Here is a 17,904-nt window from a genome sequence, read left to right as displayed (position 1 = left end):
ACTTGACAGATATCAATCTCATTATTATTTCTAAAGAAAAAAAGGTACTGCAGGTAATGCACTCATTTTCTCATGCTCTTATTCGTGCACGGACAGGCTTACTGTGATGTTTTCAGAGGTTGAAGTAGGCATAAGTAGGAATGTCCTCATTTATTTTGGGGCCGTTTGATCGCTAGTTTTGGGCATTATAAGCTGTGTACGTACAATGATTTTGAATGGACAAAATGTGTCTGGTTCTTCTGAAGACTCCCACCAACAGAAAGAGCTGTTACAAGAGTAGTTATTTTCCCAATTTCCCTAAAAACAAATTGATAACATTGAAAATGCAAGCTTGTTTCATGATACTGATAAAAAAAAAATACATACCGTATTTACCGGACGATAAGTCGCTCCTGAGAATGAGTCGCACCAGCCATAAAATGCATAATAAAGAACAAAAAACCATACATAAGTCGTACTGGAGTATAAGTCGCATTTTGGGGGGAATTTTTTGATTTTAAAGGCAATTTAAATAGAAGATAACACACTGAATAAGTGTACGTACGACATGCTAACCTTACATGACGCATAAACAACGAACTGAGAACGTGCCTCGTATGTTCAAGTAACATATTCCTCCAAACTTCCTCTTCTATGTCGCTTACGTCAGACTCATAGTGGTACAGATGCTCCCCGACTTACGAACATTCGAGTTACGAACAACGGTACATCCGAACATTTTTGCGGGTATGTCGAAAAATGTTCGGACAGAGATGTTGTAAGTTATATTTTGTTTTGCGCGCCTTTTTCCGAGTAGTGCTTCTTTCCACCGCTAACACCGACGTGAGGCGCTGTAAGAGGAGGAGGAGGAGACGCGTGTCCCCATGAAGAAATTCGAGACAGAACTCTTGGCCGAGGGGTTTTCACTCATAGATAAAGCCATCGCACTTTTCGAGCAGCAAGACCCAAATATTGAACGTTGCACAAAGGTTGCAAATCAAATGAATGATGCCATACAGTCCGTGCTACTGCATCACTTATGATGAGAAAAAAAAGAAAACTGTGCAATCGTCGTTAGATCGCTTCTTTCGGCCAGTTTCTAATAAACCCTCCAAGGAAGATCCTCATTAACCCTCATCTTCTTCTCCTGGACCCTCAACTTCTTCCTTCATTGATGTTACGGAGGAGGAAGTAACTCTTGAAGCCCATTCCAGCGACGACGAAGACCCTCTCGGCCACTTGATATAAAATCCTCCTTTTCCTTCTCCTCCCCCTCCATCATCTCCTTAAGCCTTCGAGTACATCTTCCAAAAGTAAGTTCAACTTAATTTTATTATATAAACCTTAAACATACTTATATAAGCCTTAAACATACATTCCATTCAAAATATAGAACTGAAGCAACTTACGAACGAATACACCTTACGAACGATCGTTCGGAACGTATCTCGTTCGTAAATTGTGGAGAGTTTGTATTATCAACACGGGTCTGGAGTGACCTTTTTGGTTAAATGTGAAAATAACGTGAAATGATATAATAATGTTTTAATAATTTCACCCATAAATCGCTCCAGAGTATAAGTCGCACCCCCAAACTATAGGGCTGTTCACACGGCACCGATGTATTTTGTTGCGATATATTTTGCACCGCAGCAAATTGTGTGGAGCGGTCACACGTACAAAGCCGCTGAGCGTGATAGCACCGACACAGACACACACCGACAAATTTTTAAACCACCTCCCTGAGGTGGATCAAATTTGGTCTGGTGTAAGCCTTTTTCCGGGGCTACGCCGGAGCTAATTTGCACGTGTGAACGCTCTACTGGGGCAGCCCCGGACCAAATCTTGCCGTGTGAACAGCCCTTATGAAAACACTGCGACTTATAGTACGGAAAATGCGGACGGTTTTTGAGAGAAAAATGGGCCATCCTGGCAATGTATTCCCTATAAGATATTAAGCCCAACAAAAAGAAGTGGAAGAATAATGTATTTTTATGTGCACAATAGCAATTTGGGATTTGCACAATAAGTAGAAGAAAAACCTGTTTGTGCCACAACATATCATTCGTGTGAATGCTTGACTCTCAGCACTGGCACAATAACTCTAAATATAGCAGCAGGATGTTGGCGGAATTCTGCAAGGTAATTACTTTTTCACTGTTGCCTTAATGACGAGCGCATGGCCCCCACTGACAAACGTCAGTCATTACGGATGAGACGAGGAGAGGAACACCTGCTACTCGAATTGTCCACAGTCGAGCATAGCAACATGGACATCAAATGTCTGAACAACATCTGCATATTAAGTGAACAGCAGAGGCTGACAGGAAGGCTGTCAGAAGGAGGTCACGTAATCCAGCCTCCTCGATTCGGTTTGCCTGGATACGAGCTCAGATGTTCTTGGCACAGGAAGGCATCTGTAAACCTGGCAAGCTGATTGCGACAGCTGTTGTTGATTGTCTTTCCTGTAATTAACGCGTTAAACGTCGATAAAGTCGCTTGATGCTGTCGTCGAGAGAGTGTTTACCTGGCACACAAATGTTCTTTGTGTCTTTAAGTTCCAATCAAGCAAGACACAAAAGATACACTTTGGAATTGCTCCACGGGAGATTTTGAAGCAAAACATCTTCACATACAACGAAGTGACCATGTTTGTGGAGCTAGAACTTTGCTCCTGTCCACTCTGCCTCAAGCTTCAAGGCTCACAGCTTGTCCCAATCAACTGTAGGAAGAATCGATTTTGATTTCACTACACTACATGCTTGATTTATGCTATTCCTTTGTAAACCGCTTCCTGATTGAACAGTGAAAGTGTTACGATTGGATTAGGATTCATAAAGAGAGTCAAACACCACTCTTTCAGTTAATGTTAAAAATACAACTACTTAACTAATCAGACATCATAATTCCTCTTTGGGGTTAGGAGAGTAAAGCGCTCCCTGGTAGAAGTGTCTCCTGTTTTAGTTCCAAAGAATTCAGTATTTTATGACTTGGGGTACTTGGAAGTCTTGGAATTTAAGACACTTTCTGATTGGCTTATGCAGGAAATGAAGTGTGTAATATTATGCAATTGAATTTTGACCTTGCAGTCAAGAATCTTATTGGTTTATCGTTAGTAAATGTTACGAAAATATAGTCTGACAAAAACGGTTAACGGGGTGTGCTTCTTGATTTGATTAGAGGAATTAAGTGCTAACTGAGTGAGACAGTGCTTAAACCTTGGTTTATGAAAGGTAAAGTCCCATGCTTTTAGTTGAAAAGCAGTAAAAGTAAATACAAAAGACAATTGTATGATGGGGCGGGCAGGACAAACGCATTGAGTTAGTTTGCGTTAAGTGTTTGCTTATTTTTTCAAGAATGTATAGGAAAATGCCCTTTGATTGGGATACAGGGAGTGAGGTATTTTCTAATTGGGTAACAGCAGGGCTCTGTCTGAATGTCCACACTAATCCCGTATCGTATAAAATATAGGAGTCACACCATTTTGTAGGAGTGTCTGAACATCTGGAGAGAAAAATGTAGTACACTCAAAATTAGCCGCACTGTGCTTAGAAAGGTAGTGGGTCATTCATAAGGTTAATAAAGACTACAGTGCATTGCGAGCAGGAATGACAGGACTATGTTGCAGCGGTGTCCAAATTCACAGGCTGTAGGTCACCAGCGTGACCCAACCGCACATGGTTTCCAAAATCCAGAAAGATAATTCGCAGGCGAGGTCCTTCAAAACCCTCAAAGATGCATTGGTTGGGTACATCCCAAGAAGAATTTCATGCTGCTGTCATGGAAATACATCAGAGGAAGTTAAGTGCAAAGCCATTCCAATTTACAAAGAGACTTGTGTTCTTTGGAAGAACGTTCTCGCATACGTTCTAAGGAAGACCGTAATTGGTTAATTTCAGAAGACCATATGCTGCGTCCTAGATATTGAGAAATAGCCACCAAGTCAGGTTGTTCAGAATCAGAATCAGAATCATCTTTATTGGCCAAGTATGTAGGACACACAAGGAATTTGTCTCCGGTATAACACGCTGCACTAGTATCATCGTAAACAACAAAATCATTGAACCATTTTAGAGTATACCATTAGTTTTGTAGTACCATTATGTGGTGCAAGAAGAGTGACTATGTCAGTGACTGTTTAAGGAGTTAATGGCTAGAGGGAAGAAGCTGTTTAAGTGTCTACTGGATTTGGTGCGCAGGGATCTGTAGCGTCTGCCTGAGGGGAGTGGCTGAAAAAGGTGGTGGGCAGGGTGCGGGGGATCCAGGAGGATTTTCCGTGCCCTTGTCTTGATTCTTGCAGTGTGCAAGTCCTCAAGAGTGGGTAGGGCGGTGCCAACGATTTTTTCTGCCGTCCTAACTGTCCGTTGAAGTTGGATTTTGTCCTTTTTTGTGGCGGCCCCAAACCAAACCGTGATAGAAGAACACAGGATTGATTCGATGACTGCCGTGTAGAACTGTCGTAGCACCTCCTGTGGCAGGCCATGCTTCCTCAGCAGCCTCAGGAAGTACATCCGCTGCCGGGCCCTTTTCAGGATGGAGATGGTGTTGACTTCCCACTTCATGTCCTGGGAGACTGTGATTCCCAGGAACTTGAAGGTCTCGACGGTTGACACAGGGCAGTTGGATAGTGTGAGGGGCAACTGAGGAGAAGAATGTTTCCTGAAGTCCACGATCATCTCTACAGTCTTGAGCGTGTTCAGCCCGAGGTTGTGTCGGCCGCACCAGAGCTCCAGCTGCTCCACTTGTTGCCGGTACGCAGACTCGTCGCCGTCTTTGATGAGACCGATGACCGTGGTGTCGTCTGCGAACTTTATGAGTTTGACAGCTGGATCTGTTGAGGTGCAATCGTTTGTGTAGAGAGAGAAGAGCAGTGGCGAGAGGACACATCCCTGTGGGGCTCCAGTGCTGGTGGTGCGTATTGATGATGTTGTTGCTCCCAGTCTCACCTGTTGTGTCCGTCCCGTCAGGAAGCTGAGGATCCACTGGCAGATCGCAGGGGACACACCGAGGTGGAGTAGTTTGGGGGTGAGGAGTTCCGGGATAATGGTGTTGAACGCAGAGCTAAAATCCACAAACAGAATCCATGCGTAGGTCCCTGTGCTGTCGAGGTGCTCGAGGATGTAGTGCAGACCTATGTTGACTGCGTCTTCCACAGACCTGTTTGCCCGGTAGGCAAACTGGAGAGGGTCCAGCAGGGGTCCAGTGACGTTCTTTAGGTGGTTCAGCACAAGGCGTTCAAAGGACTTCATGACCACAGACGTCAGGGCGACAGGCCTATAGTCGTTCAGTTCCGATGTTGCCGATTTCTTGGGAACTGGGATGATGGTAGACTGTTTGAAGCAGGATGGGACCTCACACAGCTCCAGGGATCTGTTGAAGATCTGTGTGAAGACCGGAGCCAGCTGGTCAGCGCAGACTTTCAGGCAGGAGGGGGACACTTTGTCGGGCCCCGGAGCTTTCTTGATCTTTTGCTGCTTGAAGAGCCGTCTCACGTCCTGTTCGTGGATCTGTAGTGGAGAAAAAGAGGGTGGGGGGGTAGGTAGAGTGGTTTCTGGTAGAGGTGGGTGTGAGTGGGAAATGGGGGTTTCCTTTTCAAATCGGCAGAAAAACATGTTTAGTTCATTAGCAAGACCCTTATTGTTCACTGTTTGGGGGGATGGCATTCTATAGTTAGTGATTGCTTTCAGGCCATTCCATACAGATGCAGAGTCGTTAGCAGAGAACTGGTTTTTCAGCCTCTCTGCATAGCTTCTCTTTGCGATGTTAATTTCCTTTGTCAATTGGTTTCGGGCATGTTTGTACAGTGCCCGATCTCCACTTCTAAATGCGGCCTCTTTCTCTTTCCTGAGTTGCCTGAGTTTGGGAGTAAACCATGGCTTGTTATTGTTAAAGGAACGGAAGGACTTCGTTGGTACACACATGTCCTCACAGAAACTGATGTATGATGTTACAGTGTCTGTGTATTCATCCAGTGTGCCCGTTGAAGTTTCAAAGACGCCCAATCAGTGCAGTCTAAGCATTCTTGTAGAGCTAGTTTTGCTTCATCTGTCCATTTTTTCACAGTCTTAACAACCGGTTTAACACATTTGAGTTTCTGTCTGTATGTAGGTATTAAGTGGATTAAATTGTGGTCAGAAAGACCCAATGCTGCACGGGCGACCGATCGGTATGCATTTTTGATTGTTGTATAGCAGTGATCTAGAATGTTGCCTTCTCTGGTGAAACAGTCGATGTGCTGCTTATATCTGGGAAGTTCACGGTTAAGATGTGCTCTATTAAAATCGCCCAAAATGATCAGGGGTGACTCTGGGTATTTTAGTTCGAGTTTGTTTACTTGTTCGGCTAGCGTTTGTATCGCCGTGTTAGCGTTAGCTTGTGGCGCAATGTAAACACCGACTAGTAAAAAGGAGGTGAACTCACGTGGCGAGTAGAATGGCTTGCAGTTTAAAGACAGCGACTCCAGGTCCGGGCTGCAGTGTGCGTCGAGCTTCGTGACATCAGTGCACCATTCTTCGTTGATATAGAAGCAAATCCCACCACCTTTCGATTTCCCTGATAGCTCCGTGTCGCGGTCGGCTCGGAGAAGGCGGAAGCCGGGTAGATGTAGCGCGGGATCAGGATGGCGGTCACTGAGCCAGGTTTCAGTGAAGCAGAGCGCAGCAGAACGTGCAAATGTTTTGTTGGTCTTTGTGAGGAGAAGCAGTTCATCCATCTTGTTTGGCAGAGATCGTAGATTAGCTAGATGGATCGATGGGAGCGGGGTTCGAAATCCACGCTGCCGGAGCTTGACGAGCACGCCGGCTCGCTTCCACCTCCTCCGGCGGCGTTTCCATGCTCCGTACAGCGCAGCCGCTCCGCTCGCGATTAGCTCCGAAAAACCTTGTGGATTTTCGTGTGCTGGTGAAAAAAGACCGAGCGTAGACTCCCCAATGCGCAGCAACTTTTCCCTCGTGTAAGTAAGCCGCTCAGGGTCGCCAAAAACAAACGAAAATGACAAAAACAGGGATAATACTAGGGAGCGTGTGACCGAGGCTGCCATAGCTGTCGGCGCCTGATGACGTGCTTCCTAACTGTGTTACAGGAATAGAGCGGTAAGTGTTTCCTGGTTGGATTACAGAAAGTAATGTGCTTCTTGAATGGGTTACAGGAACTTCTGTGCTTGGTGTTTTGGGTTACACAAAGTCAGGGTCTTTCTAATTGTGTTGCATGAATTTAAGCAATGTGATAAAGGGTATCAAAAGAGTAAGGGTATAAAACAATCTCTACCTTTTGTGTTGAAGAGACGGGACCTCTTGCAGTTGTAAGCCACTTCTTGTTGGCACTGCTCTGACCTTGACACGATTGTGTGCAGTTGTTCCGATGAGGCGCCGTAGTCGAGCACCATGATGTGAGGCCGCTGCAGTAATGAAGCCTGCACTCGGACTGGAGCAGTGCTGTTGTGGGCCAAAACCGTCCAGACCTTCTCTTCTACAACAAATAAGTTTATCTGAGACCACATACCTATTTCAAACAACTTCTCCAAATCTCCCCACATATAAAACAGGTACATTTTCAACCTGGTTTGTGTTCAAGAACAACAATTAAATTACTGCTGTAGGCCTGACTCACCAAGTCACTGCTATTAAATAATTAATTTTCCCATCCAGTATTTTTTAAACCTGCGCACAGTGCAGCTGTGTGTTTTCTAATGCTACGCTTCAAATGTGATTACTCGGCTCAGTTGCACCATCTAATTCTGCAGTCCACTCATAAATTAATTGGTCATGAGTCTTGTAACGACTGCCGGCAGAGAGAGGTGTCGAGAGAACTGACAGCTGTGGCGTATCTTACACTGTCTTTTGGTGAATGGTTCTCACCCAAACCCAATCTCACGGGATGGTTTATGCTTTTGTATAAGGCAAAACATAGCATGTTCACATTTGTTCACAATCTCTTTAATCCTTTTTGGCCATTACAAACACTATTCAGTTAAAAATGTATGCAATTTTGAGGGCCAATGGTTTGAATAATTGCATAATTATATAAACACCTGTCCCTGTGTCAACATTTCGAGTTATTCCGTTCAGAAATTGGATGGTGTTTGCCAAAGAAAAGAGCTTTATATCACACAGTTTCAGATTGTGCTGTGCCAAATGGAAAATGCAGTGTTGTGGTCTATTTGTCATTTTCCTACAGGACTGAATTATCTTTTGCTATGTGTTTTCTAATAAAAAATACAAATCAGTAAATCATCCTGGGTAGGCTGAGTGAATGTCACCGTAAAGTGCTTGTACTCCAGGCTGGAGGATGACGCCGGCTTGTAATGCAGACATATCTCAGCATCATAGACGAGGCCCATCTGTGCATTCGCTGACATTTACCATCCGTGCAAAAACCTAATTAATTTCCCTCTGCACCTGTCAGTACCCCCTCACCCCCGCAACCACCGCCGCGATCCCCCTCATGAAATCCAAGAAATAAAATAGCAAACAAACAGTATTTCCAACTCGTTGATCCTTTGTTTGCTCAGTAAAATTAGACAAGGAGTTCATCTTAACTGAGCTTGCAGTACATGGTGTGTGTGTGTTTACTCATTCTTCAAGAAAATCCCCAGTCATGTCATGATTATGCATATCAGGTCGTCATGCTGAGAGCTATTTGCATTTGGGATGTATTTTGTAATTGAGGTCAAGTCGAGGGATCTCGATGACCAAAAAAAAAAAAAAGGAAGAGACAGTGGCATCTCTCCTCCAGAAGTTGAGATATCTTCTGGGCATTGTCAAAAAAAAGCATTTGTGCGTTGGGTGGTTTGATTCAAATCCCAATGAATACGTTTGTGTTTTCGGGCTAGTGGAATGTAGATGAATATTTATTTACGATTTTAGGTTATTGTATTTCCATTTGGTTACACGGCAGTGTACTGTATGTGGGAACAAAATTTGTTTCTTAAATATTTTCACATACAATTTGCCCAAATTGTGGTTTGAATATCTATATGGCTATATATATATGGCTCCTCCACACCTGCCAAAAAACACGTTAACGTCATGAAAATTATTTTTAATGAAGCAACTTCTTTAATCACTGAAAAGATTCAGCATTGTATTTATTTTAGTCTCGGACTCTTGCAGTATCACAGACAACTAACTTGAATTGTGTTGTTGTCCTCATCACGGGCGTGGGGGTGCTCACCTGTCATGTTACAGTACACCTGTGTGGCCCCTAGGGGTCCGCTGCCATCGGGGTCGATGGAATAAAAGCCTGAGGAACCGCCGTTCAACTTGTAGGATTCGCAGGATGACTCATAGATGGCTGCAAAGGTGGAACAATTTTCAACTGTCATAGACCCATTAACTCTAAATGAAAAATAATACTTTCTGGACTTTATGATCCCGATGCGAGTTCATTGACCATTTCCTGATCTATTTCCTCCGCAGCTACTTTGTGGCTGACCTCTGTCTTTGTACATCAGGTTTAAAGAGGACTGAGCCTGCTGATGAGTTTTATTTACTGTGCTTGGAAATGAGGCATTGTTCTGGGAAAAAGTCCCACATGATTATTGTTTTGCAATAGTTGTGTACAAATGCATTACTCCACTCAGAGCTGTTTCTTGCATTTTGACATGGCCGCCTCACCCGTTTGCTAATGCAGGTATAACTTATGTTGCAGCCACTTAAATGCACTTCAAGAAGCAAATATTCTCAGGGCGAATAATCATACGAATGCAAAATGGGATGTCCATCCCTCCATTTTCCAATCCGCTTTATCCTCACAAGGGTTGCAGGGGGTGCCTATGTAGGCTGTTTTCGGGCATTAGGCGGGGGACACCCTGAACCAGTTGTAGGGCACACACGGACGAAAAACCATCCACGCTCACACTCACACCTCGGGACAATTTTAGAGTGTTCCATTAACCTGCATGTTTTTAGAATGTGGGAGGAAACCGGAGCACCCGGTTAAAACTCACGCAGGCACAGGGAGAACATGCAAACTCCACACAGGGAGGCCGGAGCTGGAATCGAACCCTGCACCTCTGCACTGTGAGGTTGACACGCAAACCACTGGCCCACCGGGCCGTCCGCAAAATGGCATGGGTACAGTCGAATAGGTTATGCTGATGTTCACTTGTGATGGCAGTATCCTCTGGTGGGGGGCTTCAGCATAAAAAAAAACAAAACAACAACATTTTACATTTACATTTATTTGGCAGGGAGCTTTTTGTTTGTTATTTGAATAAGATGTATGCAAACAAATTCTGAGCGGATTATGATGAAAGCTTGTGGCATTGAGCCACTGAACATTTTTGATGTTGATCCAAGAGTTATTATTATTTTTTTTTTTTGTACTCCAAGCTGGGAGGTGAGGGAAAGTTTCACAAAATAAGGCTTTTTTGTTTGTTTGTTTTTCAAATTGATTCAAATTGATAACTGTGACATGGTAGCGAGTGGTTTGCACGTCCGCCTCATTGTATAGAGGTCTAGGGTTTGAAATCCACCTTCCTGTGTGGAGTTTGCATGTTCTCCATGTGCCTATGTGGGTTTTCTTCAGGCACTTCCTCCCACATTCCAAAAACATGCATGGTACTGTATGTTAATTGTACACTCTATATAGTTCCTCGTGTAATTGTGAGTACGGATGGTTGTTCGTTTATGTGTGCCCTACGACTTGCTGGCAACCAGTTCAAGGTGTACTCCACCTGCTGCCCAAAAATAGGCAACCCTTGTGATGACAAAGTGATTCAGATAATGGATGGATGAATGATAACTGCCCAACTTAGTTGAAAAGCATGCTTCAGTGCACTGGTTGAGAGTACAGTCAAAACAAGAGGAACATTACATTAAAGTACAATCTGTATGTCCATTACATTTTGTTTTTCTTTGTTAAGATGACACCACATAAGGGTACTGGTAATGGCACTGAGAAAAATGTGTGCTGATAACGACAATTGCAACATCAGTACACTATAAGCCATAGGTGTAAAACTCAGGTTCTGGAGGGCCACTGTCCTGCATGTTTTCCAAGTCTCCCTGTTGCAACACACCTGATTCAAATGAAGAGGTTCAGTGTCAGTGTTCAGAGCTCACTGATGAGTTGATCATTTGAATCAGGTGTGTTGCATCAAGGAGATTTGGAAAACATGCAGGACAGTGGCCCTCCAGGACCTGAGTTTGACACCTATGCTATAAGCCAGGGGTGCCCATTACGTCGATCCTGATCTACCGGTAGATCTAAGACAGGTCCGAGGTAGATCCGAGGAGTGTTGAGGAGAAAAAAAACAAACAACCTGTCTTTGTATATGTTAGTTATATATTTGTTTGTGTTAATGAACACTGCACCCTAATCATCCTATCAGTCTCATTTTCACAAAAAAATATTAAAAAAAGAAGAAAATAAAGCAGGTAAATCTTGAATTTACGGGGGCGCGTGATTACGTCACCAGAATTGTTAGCGCTCAGTAGACTGCAATTGCTCTTGTGTTCAGAACTGTTGCGCTATATCTATTATCGTCATTATTCTCATTCAGAGTTTGCTTCGTGTAAAAATTCACCGACGGAACAAGCAAAGAATAGGAATCTAGGAGAGCCCAGGGAAGCACTTTAAAACGGTACGTGTGAGCTACGGTAGTTAACAGGCTGCAAAAGTGCATTGCATGCTTCAGTTTCAGGCTGTTTCTCATCATGGCGTGCGTGCGTGCGTGCGTGTGTGTGTGCGTGTGTGTGCGCATGTGCGCGCGCGCCGGTAAAGGTAGATCCCGGGAGGTTAGTTGATCGAAAAGTAGATCTTCAGTCCAAAAAGTTTGGGTACCCCTGCTATAAGCAATACCATTCATTGAATAAATATTAAGCGAGGCCAGCATGAAAATTACCTGACATTTACATTCGTACTGTCCATTATACTTCATTGCTGGTCTTTTCTGTGTCTTCAAAAATTGAATAGTGATTCATTTATTTTAGTTTTATTTTATCATGTTTTGCTTTTGTTGACACTTGTACAATAGAGTCATTAAATGGATCGTGTTTCACTTTCTTGGTGTCACTCGGATTTTTCAAAGAATATTATGTTGTCCCTAATTTTTGTCTGCAGGAAAAAGTCCTCACCAGCACCGATGAACATCCAGGGTATGGACATAGAGAGGGTGACCTCCTACAAGTACCTTGGTGTTCTTCTCAACGACAAACTGGACTGGTCTACAAACACGGACACCCTGATTAGGAAAGGACAGACTCTTCCTACTCAGGAAACTGAGGTCTTTTGGGGTTCAGGGGTCACTCCTTAAGACGTTCTATAACCCGGTGGTGGCCTCGGCCATCCATTATGGCATTGTCTGCTGGTCAGGCAGCATCTCGGCCCGGGACAGAAAGAGACTGGAGCGACTGGTCAGGAAGGCCAGTTCTGTCCTGGGTTGCTCCCTTGACACTCTGGAGGAGGTGGGCAACAGAAGGATGCTAACTAAGCTAAAAGCTATGATGGCCAGTCCCTCCCACCCCCTCCAGCCCGCCCTGGCAGCACTTGGTAGCTCCTTCAGCCAGAGACTGTTACACCCGCGCTGCAAGAAGGAGAGATACCGACGCTCGCTCCTACCGACTGCTGTCAGGCTGATGAATAAAAAATAACAATCATAATAATAATAATAATTTTTATCCACTTGTGTTCATATTGTATTTAATTGAAAGATGTTTGTTGTTTTTTTTTTCTCTTTCTCATTTCTTCTTTCTACATACATTCTTGCTGCTGGAGGCTGTAAATTTCCCCATTGTGGGACGAATAAAGGATATCTTATCTTATCTTATCTTAAGCAGCATGCATTAATTTAGCAACATTTCTGACTTTCACCAAGCAGCTACTCGTGGAAAAAGTTTTGCTTTCAGGGGTCACTTGAGTTGAGGCTTCCTCAGTGAGCAGCAGATAAGATTGGAAGTATCAGGATTTGAAAAATGTCAACTATATGTGCCTCTCAGAAAGACGCTTTACTCATTCATACCTGTCATTCCCGGCGGCCGTGCTTTTAATAAATATTCATTTCTTCCTATTTTGAATTCAAGGAATGCTCCCATCTGTCATGTTCACATTTCAAAACATTAAAACAATTTAAAAAAGGGGGGGCGGAGGTGTCGTGTTTGCCAGCGTAAAAAATAAGCAAACCAATATTCTGGAAGCAAAAGATACAGGCATTTGCATGGCATATGTCAAGGTGATGATACAGGATGTCAATATACAAAAAATAAATAATAATAAATTAAAAACAAAAACAATGTCAAAAGTGTAGGGAAGTCTGATAATACTGCTATTTATTGTCTGCATGACAAATCCACAAAGTGAGATTAGTCAGCTTGCCAAGTACAATCAGGACTTTTTACCCCACATCTCGCTGTTGATGGAATGACACAGCGTCTGGGATTAGAAGTATATTTATACTGTATACTTGTACTGTATGTGTGTGTGTGTGTGTGTTTGTGCGCGCACACAAACACACAAACATATGTGGCCGTGGACTGGTGGTTCGAGACACCTGCTGGAACCTCTTAAGTCTGTTCTATGAGTTTTACTCATTCAGGAGTGTGACACTTTATTGCAAATAATGTCGCTGATTGAGACAGAAATACCCTGGACATAAATTCTGCAATGTTGCTCTTTTGTCTCCGACTCATCTTTTGATGTCAAACCCAAAACCTTTTAATCTACAACACAAATAAGGTAATTGGCAAAGCGGAATAAGGGTCTGGGTCGGTAGCCAGAAAGGTGACAAAAATGAAAATAACTCACAGCTGTGACAAGTTGCTCCCGAGTATCCTGTTCCGGAGCAGTCGCAAGAAAAAGTGTGCCAGGTCTGCGAGCAAAGCCCGCCGTGCTCGCACTTGTTGGGAACACACCTGTCACACAACAACACCACAGCAACACATTGGAAAATTGTAGTAAACATCTGCAAACATGCACAAGCTACATTTCTATGGTGGAGCCTCTTTGGAATTTGAGTAAAATTTCTGAAAGGTAAGATTCAAAGATCAACAAAGGATAACTCTGCGTTGTGTCAGTTTATTTATTTTTTGTTTTTTGGGGGGAGTGATGTTGCAAAAGATCAACAAGGCCTGTGAAGATAAAATGATAAACTTAACAGTTGTAAGTGTTCGAGCCAGCAAGTGTTTCTCTTCTGGCCTAATCACCAACAGAAAAAAATTACTATATATACAGTACAACCCAAATCTAATATTTGTTCCAGGAAACTATTAATTTACCCTGTGACTATTCCTTCCATTTCAGAACTTTGTCTTGGCTGCACTGATTCCAGTACTGTATACTATAATTGATATTATATTTTGGGGGAGTATTGGATGGCAGATTTCAGCCTCTGTGCACTGCAATGTTAATCTGTCAGTATTTTTGGTTCTGATATTGGTTCATTTGAGCAAGCCTATCCACCTCGCAGACTGTTGTATTGTTTCTACCTTTTATTTTTAACAGTGGTTAGCTTGTTTTTGAACTTGCGTGATATTTCAGCATGTTTCAAAATGGGATAAAGGACTCATCTGACAATTTGATTGCATTTTGTGAATTTAGTAGACACAGTAAACCTCATTAGCCTTTCCTGCTATTTCTTTCATTGAAATGGCATCAGTGTGGGACAATCTCAGAATAATTGAACTGATTATAATAATTATAATGTTAAAAATATTTAAACATCAGCCCCATTATTAATGTCTGTGTGTGGATGTGTGTAGATGGGGTTCTTCCACAAACACACGATCGAAGGTTGAAGGCGGTCCCCAATTGTCTATGTCACATGCATGGCCGACTACATCATTTGCAAGGGGAGAGCTTGTAGTTTACCTGCCAATATCACGAACGACCCCAGCGGCTCAATTTCTGCTTCCGCAATGACAATCATGGCACACTTGGGTGTACTGTGCCGGAACAGCCCTGATTTTGATGAAAATGGGGGACACCACCCCTCCGTGAGTCGTCACCTTACCGTGGTGGAGGGGTTTGTGTGTCCCAATGATCCTAGGAGCTAAGTTGTCTGGGGCCTTATGCCCCTGGCAGGGTCACCCATGGCAAACAGGTTCGAGGTGAGGGGTCAGACAAAGCACAGCTCAAGGACCCCTTATGATGAGTAAAATACATGGACCAAGGTTTCCCTTGCCCGGACGCAGGTCACCGGGGCCCCCCTCTGGAGCCAGGCCTGGAGGTGGGGCTCGTTGGCAAGCGCCTGGTGGACGGGTCTACACCCATGGGGCCCTGCCGAGCACAACCCGAAGAGGCAACGTGGGTCCCCCTTCCCATGGACTCACCACCCATGAGAGGGGCCAAAGGGGTCGGGTGCAATGTGAGCTGGGCGGCAGCCAAAGGCGGGGACCCTGGCGGTCCGATCGTCGGCTGCAGAAGCTGGCTCTTGGGACATGGAATGTCACCTCTCTGGCAGGGAAGGAGCCCGAGCTGGTGTGTGAGGCAGAGAATTTCCGACTGGATATAGTCGGACTTGCCTCCACACAGCCTGGGTTCTGGTACCAGTTCTCTCGAGAGGGGTGGGACTCTCTTCCACTCTGTAGTTGCCCACGGTGAGAGGCGCAGAGCAGGTGTGGGCATACTCATTGCCCCCCGGCTCAGTGCCTGTACATTGGGGTTCACACCGGTAGACGAGAGGGTTGCCTCCCTCCGCCCTCGGGTGGGTGGACGGGTCCTGACTGTTGTTAATGCATATGCACCAAACAGCAGCTCAGCATACCCACCCTTTTTGGAGTCCTTGGAGGGTGTGCTGGAGAGTACTCCTGCTGGTGACTCCCTTGTTCTGCTGGGGGACTTCAATGCTCACGTGAGCAATGACAGTGAGACCTGGAGGGGCGTGATTGGGAGGAACGGCCCCCCGATCATAACTCGAGTGGTGTTTTGTTATTGGACTTCTGTGCTTGCCACGGATTGTCCATAACGAACACCTTGTTCAAACATAAGGGTGTCCATATCTGCACTTGGCACCAGGACACCCTAGGCCGCAGTTTCGATGATCGACTTTGTAGTTGTATCATCTGATTTGCGGCCACATGTTCCACCTCCAACAGAGCTTTTCCCATGTTCCGGGGGAGGCGGGGGACATTGAGCCCGAGTGGACCATGTTCCGTGCCTCTATTGTTGAGGCGGCCAATCTGAGTAGTGGCCGTAAGGCTACTCGCTGGTGGACACCAGCAGTAAGGGATGCCGTCAAGCTGAAGAAGGAGTCCTATCGAGCCTTTATGGCCTGTGGGACCCCAGAGGCAGCTGACGGGTATCGACTGGCCAAGCGGAACGCAGCTTCGGTGGTCGCCGAAGCAAAAACCGAGTGTGGGAAGAGTTTGGTGAGGCCATGGAAGCCGACTTCCGGACAGCTTCGAGGAAATTCTGGTCCACCATCCGACGTCTCAGGAGGGGGAAGCAGTGCACCACTAACACTGTGTACAGTGGGGATGGGGCGCTGCTGACTTCGACTCGGGACGTTGTGAACTGGTGGGCAGAGTACTTCGAAGACCTCCTCAACTCCAGCAACACGTCTTCCTTGGAGGAAGCAGAGCCTGGGTACTCTGAGGTGGGCTCTCCTATCTCTGTGGCTGAAGTCACCGATGTGGTTAAAAAGCTCCTCGGTGGCAAGGCTCCAGGGGTGGATAAGATCCGCCCGGAGTTCCTCAAGGCCCTGGATGCTGTGGGGCTGTCCTGGTTGACACGCCTCTGCAACATTGCGTGGTCAACAGGGAGAGTCCCTCTGCATTGGCAGACTGGGGTGGTAGTCCCTCTTTTTAAAAAGGGAGACCGGAGGGTGTGTTCCAACTACAGAGGGATCACACTCCTCAGCCTCCCTGGTAAGGTCTATTCAGGGGTGCTGGATAGGAGGGTCCGTCAGGAAGTCGAGCCTCAGATTGATGGGGAGCAGTGTGGTTTTCGTCCCGGCCGTGGAACAGTGGACCAGCTCTACACACTTAGCAGGGTCCTCGAGGGTATGTGGGAATTCGCCCAACCAGTCTACATGTGTTTTGTGGACTTGGAGAAGGCGTTTGACCGTGTCCCTCGGGGAGTTCTGGGGGGGTGCTTCGAGCGTATGGGGTACTGAACCCCCTGATACGGGCTGTTTGGTCACTATACCACCGATGTCAGAGTTCGGTTCGCATTGCCGGCAGTAAGTCGGAATCGTTTCCAGTGGGGGTAGGACTCCGCCAAGGCTGCCCTTTGTCGCCGATTCTGTTCATAACCTTTATGGAGAGAATTTCTAGGCACAGCTGAAGCGTTGAGGGGGTCCGTTTTGGGGGCCTCAGTATTGCATCCCTGCTTTTTGCAGATGATGTGGTGCTGTTGGCTCCTTCAAACAGGGCTCTCCAACTCTCACTGGAGCGTTTCGCAGCCGAGTGTGAAGCGGTTGGGATGAAGATCAGCACCTCCAAATCTGAAACCATGGTCCTCAGTCGGAAAAGGGTGGAGTGCCCCCTCCGGGTCGGGGAGGAGATCTTGCCCCAAGTGGAGGAGTTCAAGTATCTTGGGGTCTTGTTCACGAGTGGGGGCAGGAGGGAGCGGGAGATCGACAGGCGGATCGGTGCGGCGTCTGCTGTGATGCAGACGTTGTATCGGTCTGTCGTGGTGAAGGAGGTGAGCCAAAGGGCGAAGCTCTCAATTTACCGGTCGATCTACGTTCCAACCCTCATCTATGGTCACGAGCTATGGGTCCCCGGTGAGGTGTTCCGGTCATGTCCCGCCGGGAGGAGACCCCGAGGAAGACCCAGGACACGCTGGAGAGACTATGTCACCCAGCTTGCCTGGGAATGACTCGGGATCCCCCGGGGAGAGCTGGAAGAAGTAGCTAGGGAGAGGGAAGTCTGGGCTTCCCTGCTAAAGCTGTTGCCTCCGCGACCCATCCCCGGATAAGCAGTAGATGATGGATGGATGGATGGATGGGAGACACTACCAGGATTGGGTGGGTAAAGTGTACTTTCA

The 17,904-nt window shown here is 45.7% G+C and overlaps 2 protein-coding genes across 4 annotated transcripts in view; both read right to left on the bottom strand.

Moving 5' to 3' along the window:
• The window catches only part of LOC127612036 (contactin-associated protein-like 5), a 246,791-nt gene that overhangs the window by 84,697 nt on the left and 144,190 nt on the right, over window positions 1-17,904 (bottom strand). For all 3 annotated transcript variants that reach the window (XM_052082998.1, XM_052082996.1, XM_052082997.1), the window contains 3 exons: window positions 13,723-13,829; window positions 9,151-9,270; window positions 7,246-7,446 (listed from right to left, as the gene is read on the bottom strand). In XM_052082998.1, coding sequence (XP_051938958.1) covers window positions 7,246-7,446; window positions 9,151-9,270; window positions 13,723-13,829 — 428 coding nt within the window. The remainder of the gene's footprint in view (window positions 1-7,245; window positions 7,447-9,150; window positions 9,271-13,722; window positions 13,830-17,904) is intronic.
• Window positions 5,052-7,230, bottom strand: LOC127612105 (uncharacterized). Its single transcript, XM_052083090.1, has 2 exons — window positions 6,400-7,230; window positions 5,052-5,486 (listed from the first exon to the last, which is right to left on the bottom strand). The coding sequence occupies exons 1-2, from the start codon at window positions 7,016-7,018 to the stop codon at window positions 5,386-5,388; spliced, it is 720 nt and encodes a 239-aa protein (XP_051939050.1). The 5' UTR covers window positions 7,019-7,230; the 3' UTR covers window positions 5,052-5,385.

Source organism: Hippocampus zosterae, chromosome 12, assembly GCF_025434085.1.
Source record: "Hippocampus zosterae strain Florida chromosome 12, ASM2543408v3, whole genome shotgun sequence".
Taxonomy (NCBI): Eukaryota; Metazoa; Chordata; class Actinopteri; order Syngnathiformes; family Syngnathidae; genus Hippocampus; species Hippocampus zosterae.
Note: the sequence above shows the minus strand (reverse complement) of the source record. Positions and strands in the feature narration are given on the sequence as shown.